Here is a 22,093-nt window from a genome sequence, read left to right as displayed (position 1 = left end):
GATTCAACACCAGCATGGGTGGTGTTTACAAGAAGGGAATGACAAGAATATGTCCTGAGGAAGCTCAGATCCTTCAATGTGTGCAGCAGGATGTTCGAGATGTTTTACAAGTCCGCGGTAACAAATTCCATTTATTTTGCTGTTTTCTACTGGGTGAGCAGCATCAGTGCCAGCGATGGGGAAAAAAAAGGATCGATAAACTCATCAAGAAGGCTGGTCACACCAAAGGACTAAAGTTAGAGATGGATTTTTTTTTGAGTCAGTGAGGGACTAGAGATCAGTGAACAAACTTTACTCCATCTTGGATGGCAAGTAACTCACGTTAGCAATGATCTTATTTCCTGTACAGTGGAGGGAATAGAGGAATTTACCCTGGTAATGATTTGGAGTCCTAAGAATGGCTACTAGTGGTTTGTGCAAATATACAGAAACCAAATTATGGACACTGTAAACATATTTTGTGTGTGTGTGTGTGTGTGGGGGGGGGGGGGGGGGGGGGGGGGGTTGAAAATGTTGATTAAATAGTGATTTAATGTTATTATGTCGAGATACTTCATTTTGATGTAACTGACTACAATTTTTTTCACCAGTTTTTATTTTAATTGTAATTTTCTTATTACAACAAGCTATACAAGGTCTACTACACATGCGACAATATAATTTATCGCTAAAAAAATAAATTCTAAGGATGGGACGAGAAAAAAATCCCACAAGACGAGATCTCACGAGATTGAGTCCGCGAGAACGAGACAAGACTTTTGCTAAATTTCGAATATAAAAAAAATACCTAATGTAATTTTTTCAGTTTTCAAAATGTTTTTTATCGAACAGACTGCAAGAAAATTCATCATATAGCTCTAAAGTGCAAATGCAAACAGGAGTCACTTTCGTTACATGCTCTCAAATATTGCTGCAATAACAGCTAAAGCTGAGATCTTTCCTCTTACTGAATACTTCAATACTACAAAATCCAACTGTGCTCGTGGGGCAGTAACTCAATTGTATATAGTGTTTTATGTTAATTTATTGGCTTTATTTATTTATATTTTATATATTTGTTAATATTTATTGATATATTTATTAATAGATGTATCGCTGCCTCTTATTGTTTTTTTTATGTATTGTATTGTTTTTAAAGTGCTTTGTTATAGCTCTAGCTGTTATGAAATGCGCTAAAATTTTATTGTATTGTAGGGTTCAACTTGTTTCTCAGTCGATCTTCAACAAGAGGAATGTCACTGCGTCTGTGTCAAGATTTCTGCAACTCGTCGTAGTTCTGGGCTCCTCAGAACTGCAGATACGGCACCCCGCTGCTCTAGATCGCGAGCCATCATGTCCAAAGAGTTGTTCTAGCGCGTGATTACGTCCATAATTAGTTTGTGCACGGGCAGCTCGAGCTGTCTTTACTTGGACGTCAAAAGTGCTGCTGCTGTTGCGCATCAGTGAAAAAAAAAATATACGCTTGACAGGTCCAAACATGATACGCTGCCAACTTTGGACCAGCTGCATTAGCGTTGCGTTCATTGCCTGCGCGATAAGCACTTAATTAGTGGCTCAAAGCCAGCCTCACGTATCGCCACATCCATGTTGCAAGCGTTGTCGGTCACAACAGCGACTCCGTGATTTGGCCTCGGAAGTTCCCATTCGGTGACAGCTCCTTTTAGGACATCTGCTATATTCTGATAAGTAACGGCAGTGATATATAGGCGACGCGCACGGCCAGTGGAACCAGTCGAACGTGATATGATATGGTTTGTAGACAATGACGATATTGACATCTTTGTAATAGAATAGAGTATGGTAATTAACACTCTTTTTTTTTTTTTTATTAAAATGGTGCTTCTCTTGCACTAACATTATTTTTACATCATCGATTGAAACAGTAAATAATAATAAATTCGTCTTGTGTGGGCCACATGTCTATGCACTTTAATTCTTTTGGAATTATGTTTCTGTCTGCTATATTAATCAGTTTATAAATGAAAAGTGAAAAGAAAAAAAGAAGAAACATGTCCATACAAACAAAGCAAGAGACAATAGACAAAAAAGTATGAAAGGGGGATGCGTTTGGTTGATCTCGCCAAAGACTATGACCGTAATGTATCGACAGTCGCCACGTTATTAAATCAGTTCTTTCCAAAACACCAGGCAAAAACCACTTCTGAGAGAGAACATGAACCAAAGAGGGCAAAACGCGATGAGGACAGCAATTAAAAGGTAAACGGCCATCATTTTTATTCCTTACTCTATTCTTTGTTTTTTTACATTATGTACAACTCTCATTTATTGTGCAATAATCTAATTGTAACATGTATTTGTCACATGTTTTCATGCTTTATAATACATTTATGACTGAATATTGAGGGGCTTGGAACGGATTAGGCCATTTATATGGAAAACACGTCTCTACTTACAAAATTTTCTACTTAAATTGCTTCCAGAACCAATTAATTTCGTAAGTAGAGGTACCACTGTATTGCATTGTATGTGCACTGCTTATGTGCACCCCTGATTACCATATGTAATTTAATGAAAACTGCTTAATAATATACATCGCCAATCCTAAATACTCCAAACGTACCCTGGCATGACTTCCCAGCTTGGCAGTGGGTCATGTGATTGAGGACGTTCTTCATGGTGCGACAGTGAGGTAGGGCACAGGCCCGCACCTCCCCATTGGCCTGCTCCCTTCGCTGGCACTTGTGTGCATGCAGTAGCAGGACCAGCTGCTGCTGGATCAACTTGCGCTTCTCTGGGTCGGCTGTCGGGCCTGCTGAAGGCACTGCCACACCTCCACCGCCGGCCAGTGGCAACATGGCTGCCTGTTGCTGTGGCTGCTGCATCGGTGAAAACGACAAGGTACACATAACAGAGATGTGAATGATTGAAATTAAGTCTTTAATATATTGATGTAGTTTCAAAAAAAAAGTGCAGACACCAAGTCCAAACTTGAGATAAATGCAGTTATATATTGTAGTTCAGCTGCTTTGGGGTTTGCGTGACAACATAATGCTGTTGATGGACTTAGACACAGTGTTGCAAAAGCCACATTGGAAAAGTAACTGCTGTTTACTGATTACTGGATTTTAAAAGTAACTTTACTGCATGAATTAAGAGTTAATTCGAATAATCCATTTGAATATAATTATATTGAAGATGAATTTTCATCCTATTTTTGGCACACCCAAAAGTCAACAGTGCCCTTAGTATCTGTTCGTCCCCAGCACACATAGGGACTAAGCATTAGTATAAATTTGTGAAAAAAAATCATCACATTTGCCAAATTGTGACCAGCGATATGCTTAATAATTTGGAACACAATGTAAAATACTTTTCAATATATAAACTACAGCACAGTCAATTTCATAAGATTAAATTAAATGTATTAATTGATTTCAAATAGTTTATTCCTACATCGCAATGCAGCTAACAATCAATTATTTCTCCCACTCCTTGTTTATAGAAAAGTTATGGCGCAATATGTGACAGGCACAAACCATGTTTGGCACACTGTTGACAGCTGCACCCTTGAGTTCATTCGGGAAAGGTGGTAGATTGTTGGCAAGGGCGGACTTGTTCTGGAGCTGCTGCTGAGGGTTGAGCTGCTGGCCAGGGCCTGCAGCACTTTGTCCATAGGTCTGAGTCACAAACGGACCCCCGTTGCTACACAGGCCCATCTGAAAAGACATGCAAGATGAGACATTCATATGACTAATTTTGCAGCAATAGCTTCACAAACACCAAGAATGTGGTTAACCCTTCAAAATCTTAAAACTACGATGGATGCATTGGCAGCACAATAGCTCAGCATTATTGGCGGGCAGGACTTGCACTCATGCTGAATTTTCCAAAAGCATCCCGGTGCAAGAAAAAAATAAAACAAATTGAAAAAATAAATAAATAAAAATCAGCATATTTGCATCGCAATTTGCAAGTCAAAGTTCCTATTTTGCACCTCATAGAAAGACATTGAAATTAAAACTGCGAATAACTGTTTATATAGTACAAAGTGATTACATCACCTGCACGCAGGAAGTAGGAGGGGGAAACGAAGCCATTTGGTTGAAATGGGAGGCTTAAATATTCTGCCCCTGGCTGCTGGCTACATTTGAGTATAATGTGGTTTAAAGAAAAAGAAAAACTGGAAGTCAAGTGAAAAATGTTCTTTTCAAAATAGTCTAGTTGTGGTATTCTGATTAATATTCCCTTCGTGGGATAAAAATTAATCAGATTAATCCAGACATTCTCATCAATGAAGCGCACAGCTATTTCAACATTGTACTGCCACCTGCTGCCAACAAAAATTGACATCAAAGAGTCTTCAGTCCGCATTGCCAAAGTCAGGGCTTGCGAACAGCAGGTGGCAGTAGAATGACAAAATGGCGGTTCGCTTTGATGGATGAAAGCGGGTGGATTAATCTAACTAATTCTTATTCCACCAAGACAATTTTAATGACAATCGTGTTTAGACTAGTGAGGGCACATAGAACATATTATTGAAAAGACATTTTTGACTTGACTTTCTCTTTAATTCTTTCATTCGCAACCTTGTGTTAATTTTTTTTTTTTTTCTAATAATCCAACCGTTTAGTGCCATCTATGGGTTACTCAAATATTCCGTTTTTTTAATGCAGTGGACGCAGTACAACCTCATTCAATTCCCCACCAAGAATCAAGCTTGGAAAGGATTGTAATGAGGTATCCTTGCCAGCAGATGTCAACAGTGCCTTGGATCAGAGCATAAACAGTACAGTTTATAGAGTAGAATAAGACCACGCGGCCTAGCAAAGACTAAGTTAAGAGGAAGTAGGCTATGCAGAGCGATCAAAAAATGCAGAAATATAGTCAGCTGACACTCAAAGACACTCTCTTCAGAGTTAAAAACTACAAAGTCGTCATCAGTTGATCAAAATAACAATGACACTGAGAGCATGCGTGTACCCTACAGTAACCACCTCCTGAGCCTCCCTTTGTCATCGGATAATAGGCCAAGCGGCATCTAGGGGAACGAAGCGGCAAGTGTCCGAATACCTCATCGTGATTTTCAACCACGGCTGCAAAAGATAGGGACTTGGATTGGTTTTGCGACAATGATCCTGACTCTAAATGAGGAATTTCCCCTCTGGACAGGCTGAAAGCAGCGGAAAAACTTGTCTCCTGAGCGCCCAGAAAAAGACAAGAGGTAAGAGCGAACTTGCTCCGATACAAACTTTTTGTAGCTTCATGATTACTACTTTCACCCTCCATCAGCACATGTCCCATGCATATACTATGCTGTCTATACTATAACAACGATGTGTGTACTGTACAAATGAACGATGTAAATGTGGAGTTATAGATAGCAGTGCACACCACTGAAGATAAGTGTGCCAGTATACACACACGTTCTTGCTTTTTAAATACTCATTAGTCAATATTTTGAGTTTGATCAACCTATATTGATCAATCATCATTGATTGTCTTACTGTGCGGGAACCTTTTTTTTTTGCTCGCCAAAAATATGCACACACAAAAAAAAAAAAAGTAACTACACCGAAATAATATTTTCTTAAAGGCTTCCTTATACTCCCGCGGGTGACGAACGTCACCGCCGCACACAGTTTGCCTTTGTAGTCGCGCTCAACCCACACGCAATGTTTTGAAAATGTGTTGCAGTTTCACTCCAAGTCAGAGGATGTCGCTACGGCTGATATTAGCTGGGAAACCACAGGGTGGAATTTCCTCTGACTTTTATAGCCGATTCTGGCCGGCGTTTTTATTGCCAAGCAACGTACAAAGTGACAGCGACAACAATGGATATCGTGCCTGACAACAAAGGGACCAAGATGACTAGACGATGCATTTAATTGTATTGCGAAATCAATCAGGAAGGTGCTGGCTAAGGTGGTACGTGCATGTGCACGCGGGAGTATGAAGAGGCCTTACTACAGTACAAAAACGCCGAATATTAAATCATTGAAACTTGTCGTATTATATCATGAATATACAGGGCCAGTGGCAGTTCTGGCAGGGTCACCACAACATGGCTCATGGTGGCCTGACACAGCCACCACCCAAAAAGGATTCATGTAAGACCCGGAATGTTCCGCTGTTCCCTGTCTCATGCCAATCGCGAGTGACGTCAAAGTTTTCTCCCGTTATGATCCTCTCCATTTAAACCACAAAGGTTGAGTGTATTACAACTGATTATAGAAAAATTCAATTACAAGCATCTGCCTGTTACATGGCACGGGTTTTCCAGGCGTTATGCACCCACTTTCGCTTGACAAACAATAAATACCTTTCCAGGGTTTGAGCTTGTAATCTCTTGATAATTCAACACCCAACCGGCCATATACTGTAAATACTAGAGGTGTAACGGTACACGTGGGTGCATTAATACGTTTCGGTACGGCATGTTCGGTTCGGTCCACTTATTAGAGCGAGCTTACGCATGGACGCTATTGACTGCTGCTCGTGGGAGAGGAGGGTGGTGGCGCAAAAGAGAGAGCCAAAAAAGAGCCAGAGCTCGAAGGTCCCCGCATACATTGTGGTCTCCTGTTTGGGAACATTATTCTGGCTTTCCTGTTCCCCATCGCCGGTGGGGAAAGGTGCGTGGATAAGTCCGTAAGTTGTGTGCCGACATTGCTACATGAAATCGGCCACTATGTTGCAGCTAGGACATCTAACGTGCACGGCATCATCCGACTGTGAATGTTTCTTAGACGAGGAATCAAGCAGTCTTTTTATCCCAAATAGCAAGATTTATCATATTGTAGCGTCTTCCAGAAACACGCCGTCAGACGTAGTTTAATTATCACGTTTTTATGAATCCAAGTACAACAGCTCGCGCTCTTCTTTCGCCGCTGCGCCACTCGCTTGCCGTACAATGCATTCATGAACCTCGGAAACATCACAACTCGGCAACACACAAATTCGACCACAACACAGATAACCCAATTCGTTGCAATATGCTGTTGAACATTCAAAGATTTCAATGAATAAAAAGTGTATATAATTTCATAAAGACTTTTTAAAGTTATTGTATTTTTTTCATTATAAAAACGAGTTTTAATATAGTTAGCAATAATTGTAACTGTTATTGTATGTATTTTTTTTTAATCACAAAAAGTGTATACATGTACTGTAATGACAACTTGTCTTAGGTGTGTCATAGGCTTTTGCTGCTGAGTGTTTAAAGATTTCAGTGTCTTAATAATTTACTAAATTAAGAGATCTTTATTGTTAGTGTATTTTTTTATTCTGGTGTAATTTCTTGAAATATCACCCGATTGGTTCGCTTTTATTTATTTTTTCAAAAAAATGTACCATCTACTTTTCATCTTCTCAAAATAATTTTTTTTTTTTTTTTTTAAATCTGTTTTTTTTTCTGACCGAAATTATACCGAACCGAAGAAACCGAACCGAACTATGATTTACATTTTGAAGGCCGGCAAGTGTGAAGGACGGGAAGTGTGGAAAATAAGTAACTTGTTGAATGCTTGCAGACTTGTCATCTGTTGGACCCAAATAATTATACAATATGACAAAACCAACCCCAGGGCTCGCAATGGAAGTAAGTACAGTACATGCAGCTGGGTAAGTACGTGAGTAAGGCTATAAAAATATAAAATAAAAAAATTGTGTAAGCGTTTATAATACAGTATTTGGGGGAAATTGTGAGGCGAGGCTTTAATATCTCATTTCATGGAGACATCACTAACGATGACGTCACGTCTTAACCGTGCGTAAAAAATGAATCTATCTGAGCCGTGGCTGAATTACTACGATCGCCATGAATGTCCACTTTATGCTTAATTTTTCAAGTGGGATTAAATTAAACTAAAATATAAAGTGAATAGTGTTACTCAAAACAACTTTGTAGATTTGATCCCCTGCTGGCAGCAGTTTCCCTCTGCTTGCGCAGAGCACATTTTGGGCTCCGGATGACGTCAATATCGGATATCTGCGACCTGGCCGTTCAGACCACGAACGCGTTGGAAAAGATCGGATACGTATCCGATCTAGGGCCACATATGAAAGCGACCCAGGACGCATTTGAAAAAACTCGGAATTGAGGCGTTCAGACTCTCAAAAATAAATCTGATACAGGTCACATATGGGCAAAAAAAATCTGATCTGTGTTGCATTTGCCTGCGGTGTGAAGTCTAGGGATGGGAATTTTGACTAATTTGCCCGCCGACTGGTCTCAAATTTTATTCGCGACTAGTCGACTAGTCTATAAGCAGGAAAACTTGAAATTAATACATATGGAATTTAAAGTTTAAAATGCAAATGTTTTTGTTTTTTAATTAATTATATTGATGTAACAACAACTGACTGAATTAAAGTGAACAATTGAAAGAAAAATATATTTCTGATACATTTGCCAATGCAATGCATGGCATTTATTATGAATAATGTAATGAGTAATGGTACCGACTCCCAGTCCAGCAGGGTCTCATTCGCCATATGTTAGGTGCATTATCATGCACACAAACGACAGCTTTATTTTCTAGTGTCACGTACCCATCACACTCCGCAGGAGAGCAGCCAGGTTTTGGCGGGGGTCGGAACATGGCGGCGGCCGACAATGTTTATGATATGGCCGGGGGGGTCGCGGCCAGAAGGGTACCCAGGTCAAGGGTCGCGGCCGGACGGGCAAAAAAGGGTCATGTGCTCTGGTGATTTAGCGTACCGTTACACCCCTAGTAAATACTGTGTCTTAGAACAGTACCAAACAGTATTCATTACTACATATATAACAAAGGATGAAATGGAAAAGCACGCAGTCTCTGTTGCCAAAATGCACTAAGTGGGTTGCGCCATGCTATTGTGGATGAAGGCAATCGAGGAAACCGGCTCAAAATGTGAACACAGTCCTTCATAAAAGAGTAACTGTGCTTGTTAAGTTAGCCGTGAACGTGGCAAAGTAGACATCCAGACATTTATTTATTATTTATGTATACTGGAACGATTTAACCTGATGCGTGTCACAGACTGACTTCGCCTTCTGTGCGATGGTTGAAGGTGCTGCGCGCCAGCCCCCAGACGCAGAGATGGAGCACTTTCACTGCATTTCCCCCCTCCACTCCCAAGTACTGGTATTTGGAAATAATGGTGTCATGTTATTTTTGCCCTCTACAATTCACAATACGGTACTGGTAGTGCTACTTGGTGCAATACTAGCTGCAGCCCTACATTAAACTTCCCCGTTATATTGCCATGATTTTTTCGTTTAGTAAAACCCTTGTTTCAGGTCCCTGGCATTAACCTGCAAAAACCCAAAAACAAAAGCGAGTCAAAAAGAGAAAGTCACTCCTCAGATGAAATGATTGATTACAAAAACTGCTCCTCAAAGAAAAAATGTTATTTCTTGCCTTGCGAAACGAGTTACATGACCACAACACACTACGTTGTCGAGCGTTAAAGCTTTTGTGTGTGTGAAATAAAAGCTAGGTCAATGTCAACACTGGATGATTTCTATAGAAAATGTATTAACACTCCCAGAAAGCCATTCAAATGCTTATGAAGTAGGTAGGAGCACAACTTCAACTTACCTTGTTAATGTTGCCTGCTTGCTGTGCTGCACTGAGCGTAGCATGTGCACCCATCTGCTGTCCTCCCTGGTTGAGAGTGTCTGCCAAAGCACTGCTTGCTCCCGATGCAGCTCCTTGCATCGATTGCCCCTGGTACTGCATGCCAACCACCGCTGCTCCTCGCCCTCTTCCAGCACCAGGCCCGAGTCCCCCGTTCATGACCTGCCCAGGCTGGGGCTGCCCACTCTGCGCCAACAGCCCAGAATGACCCTGGCTATTATTCATCAAGGCCTGATTGAAGCCTGTGTTGTTCAGACTCATTGTTGAAGCATTGTTGTTGTTCTGCCCTGCTACTCCTGTTGGTGTTCCTGCTTTCTGGGCTTGAGGTGATGGGTGATTGTTGGGTGAGCCTTGGCCTAGGGGGCTCTTACCCAAAGGTGTGCCAAGCTGAGGGCCCATGCTTCCAGGTTGAGGGCTGCCGGAGCTCAGCCCTACACCGGTCATCGTGGAGGTGCTAGTAGCTCGTAGAAGCTCCGAGAGCTGCTTGTGTTTCGCGGCGGCATCTGGGACCACAGTACCGCCAGGCCCACCAGAACCAGGTGCTGTCCCTCCATTTGTAGGCATTCCACCCATTAGGCCACCATTGGGAATTAACTCATCTGGAAGGTCGTTCTCTAAATCGTCCCACGACAGTGATCCAAGATCTTGAATAAAAATAGACAAAAACTTTATTAGAATTATCTGTTATTTAGTTGTACAGTTCAATAAGAAAAATACATTCTTAAATTCCAACCTATCAATGTAAAATTCTTCAAAATCTGTGTATTTTGCAACTGTTTCAATCTAGGATTGGAAAACAATTGCACGAGTGGAGAACGGGTAATTTATTCAAAGTACAATACATTATAAATGTAAATCTCCTACTCGATACTAATAATCACCACACCTAAAGTAGACGATAAAAATGTGGAGTATTTATAGGCAAGGCAAGACAAGGCAGTTTTATTTATGTAGCTCATTTCATACACAAGGCAACTCAATGTGCTTCACACAAGCAAAAAAAACTTATGGGTTGAAATATGTGCCACTAGAAACTGAATCTGTATCATTTATATTTGAATTACTCAACTTGAATAGGTGCATTGAAAAACTGAATCTGAATTACATAAATTGAATTTGCGTAGTTTAATTTGAATCTTTACTTCGAAAAACTGAATCTGAATTGTAGAATTTGAATTCCTCACTGAAAATTCAAATCTGTATATTTTTCACATTCAATTTTACAAATATAACTCTTTTCCACACAGATTCAGTTCGCTTGACTTTTCACATTTTCATTTTGACAGGTAAAAACTCAAACTTTCAATGCATAAATTCAGTTCGTGTGACAAACATCCTCTTTGTCCAATCAGCATCTCCATTTTGAGCATGTCACACAAGCTCTCCGGAAAAAAATGAAAACTTAGTGGTACGAGCCATCGGGTCAGGGAGTGATGAAAAGGTGCTTCCTTTCCAATCAATCAATCAATCAAAACACTATTTGTCCCCGAGGGGCAATTTAAAAGGTGTAACGAGCAGCATTGTAGGACAACACAACACAACAAATTTAGGAAAGGGCAGTGTATATTTAGCAACCGATCAAAACGAAGCCCCTTAGTCAGTACGTCTCGATTTCCGTTTCTTTTTTTACCAAACAATAACGTCATGGCCGCATTGAACTCCAAGCCTTAGCCATTACGGTCACCTAGGGGTAGAAACAGCACAGCACGTATCACGCTCATCCCAGGTCTCTCAATTCAACACAGGACTTCAAAATGAATAGCCAATCCTCTAATGCTTATATCGTGATACACTTTTTAACCATATCACCCAGCCCTACGTTGCAATCTATGGGCACCGAGAGGTAGGGTTGTTCCGATCACGTTTTTTCAGGTTCGAGTCCGAATCCTTTGATTTTGAGATCTGTGATCTGCCGATACCCCGATCCGATACCGATTCGAGTCCCGATCTGATACGTCAATGCATTAAGAAAAAAAAGTGTGCATCCGATTTTTCTGAATATAGAAATATACATACATCAATGTGTATGTTAAGTGTTGTTATATTTATATTTTATGCACCATTCCACAATTTTTGTAATACTCAAAATAAACTCAAAGTTTGATTTTTTTTTAAGTACAAAATTTTGTGATACACATATTGAACAACTCAATGTGCATCGCTTCATCTCAAAACTTGTTTTATCATGTCAGTTTTTTGTGCTGAAACTCAGTGGGTTTTAGCCATGACATTTACACTAATTGAATGCTAACTTTAAACATAATACATATCGATGTGCTGGACGCTTTGTAAGAATGTATTTTCATGTTATTGCCTGGACATGCAAATGGCACCAATTTGGTTGAATTGACCTTATAAGCATTACCATAGAATGACGGATTTCTCAGTTTGACACATTTGATTAAATGGTAAACAATACATTTATATCGTTATTTAAAGGCTAGTGCAGGCTAAAATGAGTGGCCCATGCAACTGCGTACATGCGTGACTTCCACGCTATTGATTTATAACCTAGTTAAATGCAACCAATGGAGAACAGGCTTGATTGTCAGTAAATAATTTACAGTCGTTAAACATCTATTTGAAGTTACGTCATTTGGGCGTGTCACAATTGCTAACTTAACTTACGCTTCTCAGCTTTCTCAACTCGATGCCGTTTAGCTGGCTTAATTCTTTATATCAGGCAAGGTGGACTTATTTAAGGAGTATCCTTTTGGTTTGCCTCTCACTTCAAACAAGCTATGAAGACAAACTCAATGCTCCATCACTGCTATCCGCAGCGAAGGAAAAGTGACATGCGCTGTCTGCAGAGGAGGAGAGTGACATGTCTGTGTGTGTGTGGCATATTGGCAATATATTTGCGCATTTGGATTATTTAGTAGCTTTGTGACCTTTTAAATGTTCAGAAAATAATAAAAAACTATCTTTCTCACCCGATACCGGATCAGCTGAAAATCACGTGATCGGCCCTGATTTCAGATCACGTGATCGGATCGGAAGAGCCCTACCCAAATAATCAAAAAGCAGCAGGCTTGGAAGATTGCGAGCGGGGAAGTTGTCCTATCTCAAGCGCAAGCGCACGTGAGACATGCGGGGCGATGTGATGTTTCATGTTTGGTCTGAACCTAGCATTGCACTGTAAAGGCCCTTTTACACCAAACCGATGTCGGAGGTCGTTAAGCGTCGTGGCGACTTTAAGCGCCGTCTGATTGGTGTAGTGGCCACCGTCGTAGTGTCGTAACCTGTCTGTAAGCGACTAGGTGGCTTTTACGTTTGTTGAATCGGCGTCGCCAGTCATGACATTTGGTCACTCTGATTGGCTGTTAGCTAGCAAATCTGTGCTTGGAGCACCAACAGGATGTGACAAATGCTGATAAACGGTGAGCACGCTTCCGCTGCCTTAATCTTCTTACAAGTACAAGAGCGAGGGTTGACAATGTAAGTATTTCACAATACCGTGTCAAGAACGTGATGGTTTACTTCGCGTGGGAGTTGATCGTGAGCGAAGAATAGAGCCGAATGCATTGTTTACGTTGTTATAATCACCCCTCGGCCAACATCTTTCAGGTTGGAGTTTTCTAGCCATGAGAAATGGTGACTACCGCCACAGATGGTATGGAAGGGTATTACAACTCACGCATGCGCAGAAGGTACTTTAATGGTCGTCACTGTCGGTCGTTGCGGTGTATTTTTCCAGCGTAACGTACCGGCCCGACGCCACAGGGAGTAAGCGTCTGTCACAGTTGGCCAAAGTCGGATTGGTCTATCTAGGCCTTAACAGTATAAAACCGCGAACAGAACATTTCTTAATGACCCTCCTATCTGGCACTACTAGCTGTGTTTATCGATAGTCTAAGAAGAGTCCAAAATTTCATGAGGACACTTACCCTAACAACTTCTCGAAATAAACAGTCTTCCTGATTTCAGGCTTCTGGGACTATCAGTCTTTTTGCTCACTCATTCATCTCAGCCCCTCCTTCCAAACCAGCAGACACATGGATGCCTGGCACAGCATTCATTTCTGAACAGAGATACACACTCTCTGAAAGCTTGCCTGCAGGCTGTTTGGCTGTGAACCAAAAATGCAAAGCAATGTTTTGGTTGGGTAGCACCACACGCAGCTCGAGGAGAAGGGGTACAGCAGTCTCACTAGGAGCCACTATTGCTATTTTTGTTCGATTTCACTTATTTCCAATGCAAATTTGCACATTTGTCATTATTACACTTGCCATGTTACAAATATGATGATTGAAATTTCAGTTTTGAATTTCACAATTGATATACAGTAGCTAACACGCAGTGGTACAGGCATTTATAATAAAAAAGAAACTGAAGATTTTTTACCCATCATAATTTAGTGCTCTGTGACAGTTTAATTTACAAATTAATTGCAAAAATGTTATAATTTAATTATCTATGAGTGGGTTATATGTTCTCTTAAGCCAAATTAAATTGATAAAAAAAAAATTTTTAAATCACACAATAGGGCTGGGTGATAATTAAATATCAATATGTATCGCATTAGAAAAGTGAACGTTATCAAAAGAAAATAACTTCAATAAAATGTTCGATAGAAAAAATTAGGAAGCAAACCCCAACCCTGGTATTGTGCGTGTTGTAGACAGCGCCCAGCCGACTCCTAACACAAAGAAGTAGCTAAACCAATGATGAGGAGGCAGCTAAACCAACAAAGAAGTGCGCATACTCACGTGGAATGAGAGTGCGGTAACTTCATTCAAATAAATAACCAGACGACTGAGTACAACTCTTGCAATAAGATTATATAGTGCATACTAACCCGATTAAACACCTACGGATAGATACGTGGTATAGGATTAGTATAGGATTTTCTTGTCTTTGACCTGCTATAGCCCCAGTGTTGCCATTTCTCCACCCTCAGCATCGCAATCAAGTCACTATCAGGCAAGTATAATATGATTGAACATATATGACAATAATGAGCCCACTAAAAAGGTAAAGTAGTCCGAAGATGTTGGTCACTGGTAATGCATTCACTGAAAATCAGTGTTAGTTCACTACACTTACATTGTTTGAACATTGAAGATTAACATATCATCGCTGTCATGTGAAAAACACTTATCTCCATTTTTTTTCATTTTCTTATTTTTACATGAAACATGTTTCCGCGTTACAGACATCGCATTAAAGTGAAGATTAAAAAAGTTTCCAAAATTGGAGGTAGGGTTTTTCACAGGACAACGACGATATCTAACTATCACAGGGATTTTCCTGCGTTCAAAATTGCGAGGCAACTGTCCTCCAGCTAATTTTGTGCCTGCTCCAGCCAGAACGATTGATATTGCTCTGCGGCGTTTTGGAGAAACCAGGTGAAATAAATTGGCAGAACTATTCGCCAGAAATCTGTTTAAACACCTTTTCTCATTCTGATAGCTGGAGTAGTTGGCAGTAAAGCTGGACGATTAATCGAAATTTAATCATGATTTCCATTTTAGCCTCTCTCGACCTTAAAAGTGTTATAGTCGAAGAAAAATGATTAACGTGCAGAATGGTGGAACGCAATTACAAGTTCTTGACATTGTGAAAGTACCCTGAATGCAGCATGTTGCTTGCATAGCAAGCGTGTAGCGGATTCTGCCGTCCCTAGGTGTTCTTTAAGCTGTTTAATGACATCCCAGTTGGATTTTACTGTAAAACTAAACACAACAAAAAAAAGTTTTAAAAATATTGGTAGCCACTAACACTTAAATCAATGTAATGTCCCATTGAAATGCTAATGGTAATTAGCATAGAGTGATATTCCTTCAAATTACGAATATTCGCACACAAACGCTGTAGAAACACATACAGACAGGTAAGCTAACACTACTAAAATGCACAAACTCTTCCCAATCTGTGAAAAATGTAGAGCTGTCCCGACTAGTCGGCATAGTCGATGTGGCCGATGACGTAAATACGTCGGGACGCATAACATACCGTCGGCATCAAGTATCGATGACATAAAATACGTCGGCACGTGATTACGCTCGAGGGTCGATGACATAAATACGTCAACACGTGCAGTGCGTCAGTTGTAAACAAGGGCGCACAGTAGGAATGGCGGAGGCGCCGGATACCAGCGTCCCCGCAAAAAAAGCGGACAAAAACGTCCAAAGTATGGACATACTTCAAAGAAAGGTAGAGTGAGTTGGTCGTCTGCAACCTCTGTAAAGCTGATTTGGCGTACCACACATCATGGCACATCAGCCATGAACGAACACTTTAAGCGACGTCACTCGGGAGTAGTACTGGAAGACGAGAGAAAGCAGAAAGCTGGAGTATCGTAAATCCATCTATCTAATGAACTAATATCCCCCGGTTTTACTGAAATTGCTGTTACGTCCGACGTATTAACGTGCATCGTCAAGTTTCATTTCTCGAAGCAGCGGGTTGCAGTCAAAGTTACGCCGTGTTGTGTTTCAACTTTGTGCATTATGTAGCTAACGTTCGCGGAGCTATTTCACTCCAGTCAAAGTGCTTGGTGCTTGTAGGTAATGTTACGTTGGTTCCGCTGCTTTACTATAAACAATAACACAGAAATAAACATCAGTTTATACATCTGCTCCAGAAAGATCTCTGTGGGCACAGCACAGCATGCAGATCGTATTTAGGATGATGTCCTGCTCCCGCTGCTTTAAAAAAAAACCTAGAGGAAACACTGGCCTGCTAACCATAGTCCGTGACTGTATTAATATATAATGTGTGCTTTTTCATTGTTATAATATTTAAGTATGCACTGCTTTATCTGTTTAGGGTTTAAGCAAACTGGTGTTATTTTTTTTGTTAATTCTTTTACTTGGCCTGCTGCACATGCACGCACACATTGTTTCACCGTTGTGTATTGATAAATATCTCATTCATGTTCACACGTCATGACGCCTTCCTAAAAGAGATGTGACTGTTCATTCAATTTCAAAAGTTTTTTTTACTTTAATAAACAAGTGTTTTTTGGAATTAATAATCGTCAAGTCAAAAATAATCGCTAGATTAGTCGAAAAACTTAATTGTTGGACTAATCGTAAAAATAGTTGATAGATTAATCGGGAGAAAAATAATCGTTCGGGACAGCCCTAGAAAAATGAGTTATATTAAGAGTTCACTCACAACTTTACCAGAACAAAGAGATCGGATCATATTACTCTCGTCCTAAATCCTTAGTCCTAGTCCTTGTTTTCAATTGTTGCTGCATGTACGTTCTAGTAATTTTTGCAAGCTATTTTTGTTTTCTCTGCTTTGCTTTTGAATGTTGTTAACTGTTGTGCTTATAAATGCTTGTAGCTGTCGTGTCTTTGCTTGTGTGAAGAACACTTAGTTGCCTTGTGTATGAAATGTGCTATATAAATAAAGCTGCCTTGCCTTGGTTGAGCATGGTGGGTGGATTGCTGGTGATGTCCCCGGATCCCCGCAGTGGGTGCGGGGCGGAAAGGCGGGACGCCGCCGGGAATCCCGGCGGCGTCGCTCACCTCCGCCCAGCGACTACACCGAGAGGTCCTTCTTCTGTACCCCACTGAATCGAATCATTCTGGAAGGTGCGCAGCTTTACCGTCGATACAATATACAGCATACAGATTGTGTTTTAGAACATCACTTTTACAATAATACACGTACAAGTATTGACCTGTTACATGGCACAAGCAATCCAACAGATTTACATGCACCATAAATCTGTCTCAGTGTTTTTGGCCAGCGTTCACTTTATAGTTGGACACTCAACCGGCCGTATGTATTGTTTTATAACAACAGTAATAATAATTTTAAATTGGATAGGCCTGCATTCCGTCGCCAAAATGCACAGGGTGGGTACGTATAGCGCTTATAGTGAATGGAGGCGATCAGAGAAGCTGCCTCAAATGTGCACACAGAATCCTTTTTAAAAAGCCAAATAGTCAGACTCAAATATTTATTTACACGAGAAAGATTAACTGGCTGATGTGAATCACAGACGGGTTTCCACCTTCCGTGCAACGGTGGACATGCTACGCGCCACACTGTCAAACACAAAGTTGGAGCGCTTTTGCAGATTTATTTATCTTTTTGTCCCTGAAGTACCAGTAATTGGGAATTATGGTAGCGTGTCATTTTTTCCCCGACTAAAATTCATGGTACAATGCAGGTACTTGGTGCAACACTATTCTCTATGCGCTTATTAATTTGCCTTTGCTGTACTGACAAGTGATGCGCATAACACCGACCGTATTTTCTGGGCTATAAGCCGCACCGCTGTATAAGCCGCACCCACTCTATTTTTAGGAAATGTTGCGAAACAAATTATACAAGCCACACCTATCTATGTTGAAAACTTTTAAATTTACTGCATTTACAGAACGATTATGAACTGCAAATGTACAACCTGAGCAGATTCTTTCCTAACAGTGCCTTTTAACACTGCAAGAACGATGCTGATTAAAACAGAACCAAGAGAAAATAAACAGTACTTATGGTCATTTCACTGCCGGCTGCCGCTCCACTTTGTCAGCTAATATCCACCAGACTCCACCATCTACTGTTCTTCTACATTCTACATATGCACCTGTCTTGTTTTATGTTAATAAAGTCAGCCAATCTAACACACGACGTGCTGCCAACTGTACTAAATCAACAATAGCATTTCACATCGAAATAACAAAAGTAACATGAGCCAATCGCATTCATGTGCACTTCAGGGACCTCTCGGAAAACATAATAATGCACCTAATGCAATAACCTAGTGCATCGCGCCCTCGCCTGTTGAACTCCTCCACCTGCAGTCACATCCAGCAAATGTATTGTATTGAATTGTACTGTAATTCCTGTTAGAGCGCCCCGAGAGGTGGAAGAAAAATCCACAGAATAGCCGCACCGGACTATAAACCGCATGGCTCAAAACCTAGGAAAAAAGTTGCGGCTTATAGTCCGGAAAATACGGTACTTGCTCAATCCTCTCCAGAACTTGTTTAAACGTATTAGTTACAACAGAACACATGGCATTGCCCGTAACAAAATACAGACAAATCTGAACACTTGGCATCTCTCTATACAGTGACAGTATAGGGATTCGATTTATACCGTGACAGGAATTTTAGGCCATATCATCCAGCCCCATCACTTGATTGACGTAGACACTATGGCTTTCAAAATTAGTCCTGGCCTCCAAACGGCTCTAAATTGCCATACTGTTCCTCTCTACCCTTTCTCTCCTTTGAATGTAAATCATCTTTCTCCTCATGTTTTTTTTTTGTTTTTTTTAAATATAGCCATCAATTGGCATCACCACCTTGATTTGCCACTATTCCAAATTGCAAATGATGACCATAAAATGACAGAGCATCTGGTAAACCTCTGGATCAGGCCAATGGACATTTTGGGAAATAAGGCATAAGCACAAACTTGCTTCCTTTTTTTAAAAATGATCGGGCATGCCCATCGTGCTGCCATGAAAGGCAGGTTTGCATTGTATTGAGTATATTTGGTGAAATGCGCCGTAACTTTCGGGACTCTGTTGCCAACACGAATTAGCCCTTACAGTGTAAGGCTTACACTACTTTACCCACAGTGCTTCTGTTCACATCACCCGGATTACAACCACTGCGCAAGTGCGTTGCAGATAGGAAACCAGCCAGCGGGAGAAGGGCGAGACGTGGCAGTCTCGAGAGAAAAATAATGTGCCAAATAAATAAATATATAAATAAACGATGTGTCGCCGATTAAAATTAATTGTCGACGATTTTGGTCGTCGACGTCGTCGTGATTAGTGGACTAATCAGGGTAGCCCTATTTGGCACACTTTTTCCTCTCGCTTCTTACACTTCACTTAATATTCTCTCACTCGCCCCTATCCTCTCTCATCCACACCAGCGCACACGCACCTTCACTTTCTTATGCCCTCTTCCACATGCATGCGCACACTGTGGTGTCGGGATGCCAATTACAAGGCCAGGGTGTTGCCAAATTATTTATATTTACTCAAAAGGCTATCGACAGTACAACAGTAGCTTGTTAGCAAACCCTTCACGCAAGTTTCACTTCAGTCGCCATTATAGAACTCCGTTTCTTCGCTTCTCTCATCTCAATGATATCTTCATATCAACAGTGCCATCTTGTGTTACAACCAGAGATCACAACACACACCGCACAAGCCGTCACAATACCCGAAACTACTTGGATAGATGAAGTGCTTTGTTACAGCTGTAGCTGTTATGAAATGCACTATATAAATAAAGTTGTATTGTATTGTATTGTATTGTTGTGGAGAATGAGTGCTTTCGGGATATGATACACATTTTCTAGTCTATGATTAATCTCTCTGCAGGAAATGCTGCATTTACAGTACTGACAAGCTAATGCATCCCGTCGCCATCCGGTGAAAAACACTTATGTCCAATTTTTGAATTTTTTCAACATTTTCACAATGCGAGGTCCGTAATGTGGAAACACCATTCACTTAAAAATAAGAAAATGGAAAAAAAAAAATGGAGATAAGTGGTTTTCACATGACAGTGACACATGACAGTGTCTACATTCAACAAGAATCTCATTGCATCATACCTGTGCAATATGGAATCGATTTGTAATGCCACTGAATTAGAGCTGCAACTAACGATGAATAATGGATTCATCGTATCAAAACGTGTTTATTTCCAATGCTTTCAAATTGTCAGTGCAGATAATACACAAAAGAATATTATTCGGTTCCTGGTTAGGTCTGTAACATGAAAAAAATGCAAAAATATTTCAACCGCTTATCGTCACTAGTGGGCGTGCAGTACACCCTCAATTGGTCACCAGCCAATCGCACTTGATCACGCTTTCCAAAGTAAAAGCAAATGTTTGCAAATGTGTAAATTGCAAGAATTTGGATCATTTTAAATTAAGGTTGGTAATTTTTCTTGCTCTTTCTGAGTTTGGTGGAAGAGTTGCTAGAGCACTTGGCAGAGGCATTCAGTTGTTTATCATCTCCGACAGGTCCGCCTTTCGCCGCACTCAACTCTGGGTGGTAGTGTGTCATGTGTTTTAGGTTCCCAAAATATTTTGATCCTCATCTCACACTTCATAAAGAAACTAAATGTCTCCAAACCAATTCTTTAACGAGGATTGCGCCACTCGTGAGGTTTTGTTTGTTCCGCCATCTTGTCACGTAAGCCTTGACACAGACATCTGACGTACAAATGCACATAATCATTTGCACATCTTTTTAGTTTTTTAAATTTATACGTATACACACACATATGTATACACATACATATATACATACATACATATATATATATATATATATATTAGGGATGTTAAGATTCACTCAAGCCCTGATTCGATCCGATTTTCGGCTTCCGATTTTTGATGCAATTTTTCATTTATTTATATCTTTTTTTTAATTGCTACCATGCTTGTCTCTGTACACTAGTGTTTTTCTTGTTTCTAGGTTTTGTGTGAGAGAAGTGATCTACATGTTCTGGTGTTATTGTGCTTTGCGACGGGAATTTTATATCGTGGACATAGTGTCACTGTCTGCATCATGCCGCGAAAGCCCCTTCGTTCCACAACTGATTAAGGACGCAAATCTGATGCAATGTACTCTGCAATGGATTTGGTCATTTTTCTTGCTCTTTTGGAGTTTGGTGGAAGAGTTAGTTGCTAGAGCAGCTGGCAGAGCCGGTCGGTTCTTTGTCATCTTCGACGGGTCCGGCTTTTGCCACACTCAACTCTGAGTGGTAGCGTGTCATGTTTGTTGGGTTCCCGAAATATTTTTATCCTTGTCTCAGACTTCATAAAGAAACTAAATGTCTCCAAACCGATGCTTTAAACGAGGATTGCGCCGCTCGTGTGAGGTTTTGCTTGTTCCGCCATCTTGTCACGTAAGCCTTGACACAGACGTTTGACGTACAAACGCACGTAATCGCTTGCCATCTTTTTAGTTTTTAATCTATACTTTAAACATTGATTATTAATAACTTTGAATAGATGCATGATCTTTTTAATAAAACGAACGATGCATCAAAAAACGATTATCGTTCACACCCCTAATATACATACATATGGTTGGGCTTCATGATATTGGATGGAAAAACATGCAATATGTGATATGGATGTTGACAATAGCGATAGATGATACTGCGATATTTAATATGTACCTAAAGAATTTAACATTTTTATTATCTAATGAAAGATGTCATTTTTTTTCATCCGGCAAAATAAGCAAGCGCAGTGTATTCTCGCTTCCTAATTAATTGTAATTCCCCTAGATAATGTCCAACTTTTGGGTGGCGATGTGCATTTAAGTTTGCATCTGACCGGTCAAATTCAGATAAAAGCATACAATTCCGTAAGAAAATTATTGCATGTCTTTGTGATATGTATATAGCATGAACCATTATTGCAATATCTATATTTTTTCGATATTTTGTGCAGCTCTAACATACAGACACATACACACACACATGCACGCACACACTCGCACACTAATTAAAGTCCATGCCACATTCTCTGTTGTCATCATTTTTCAGCAATTCAGAATTCTTCTA

General features: G+C 40.4%; 1 protein-coding gene across 3 annotated transcripts in view; it reads right to left on the bottom strand.

The window, feature by feature from the left end:
- Window positions 1–22,093, bottom strand: part of crebbpa (CREB binding lysine acetyltransferase a) — a 49,072-nt gene that overhangs the window by 25,305 nt on the left and 1,674 nt on the right. For all 3 annotated transcript variants that reach the window (XM_086034248.1, XM_086034247.1, XM_086034249.1), the window contains exons 2-4: window positions 9,540–10,222; window positions 3,498–3,677; window positions 2,582–2,837 (exon numbers count right to left, since the gene is read on the bottom strand). In XM_086034248.1, coding sequence (XP_085890374.1) covers window positions 2,582–2,837; window positions 3,498–3,677; window positions 9,540–10,222 — 1,119 coding nt within the window. The remainder of the gene's footprint in view (window positions 1–2,581; window positions 2,838–3,497; window positions 3,678–9,539; window positions 10,223–22,093) is intronic.

This window comes from Filicampus tigris, chromosome 6 (genome assembly GCF_054856515.1).
Source record: "Filicampus tigris isolate MCC_2025a chromosome 6, RoL_Ftig_1.0, whole genome shotgun sequence".
Lineage (NCBI taxonomy): Eukaryota > Metazoa > Chordata > Actinopteri > Syngnathiformes > Syngnathidae > Filicampus > Filicampus tigris.
The sequence above is the reverse complement of the archived record's forward strand: the minus strand, read 5'-3'. Positions and strand labels throughout refer to the sequence as shown.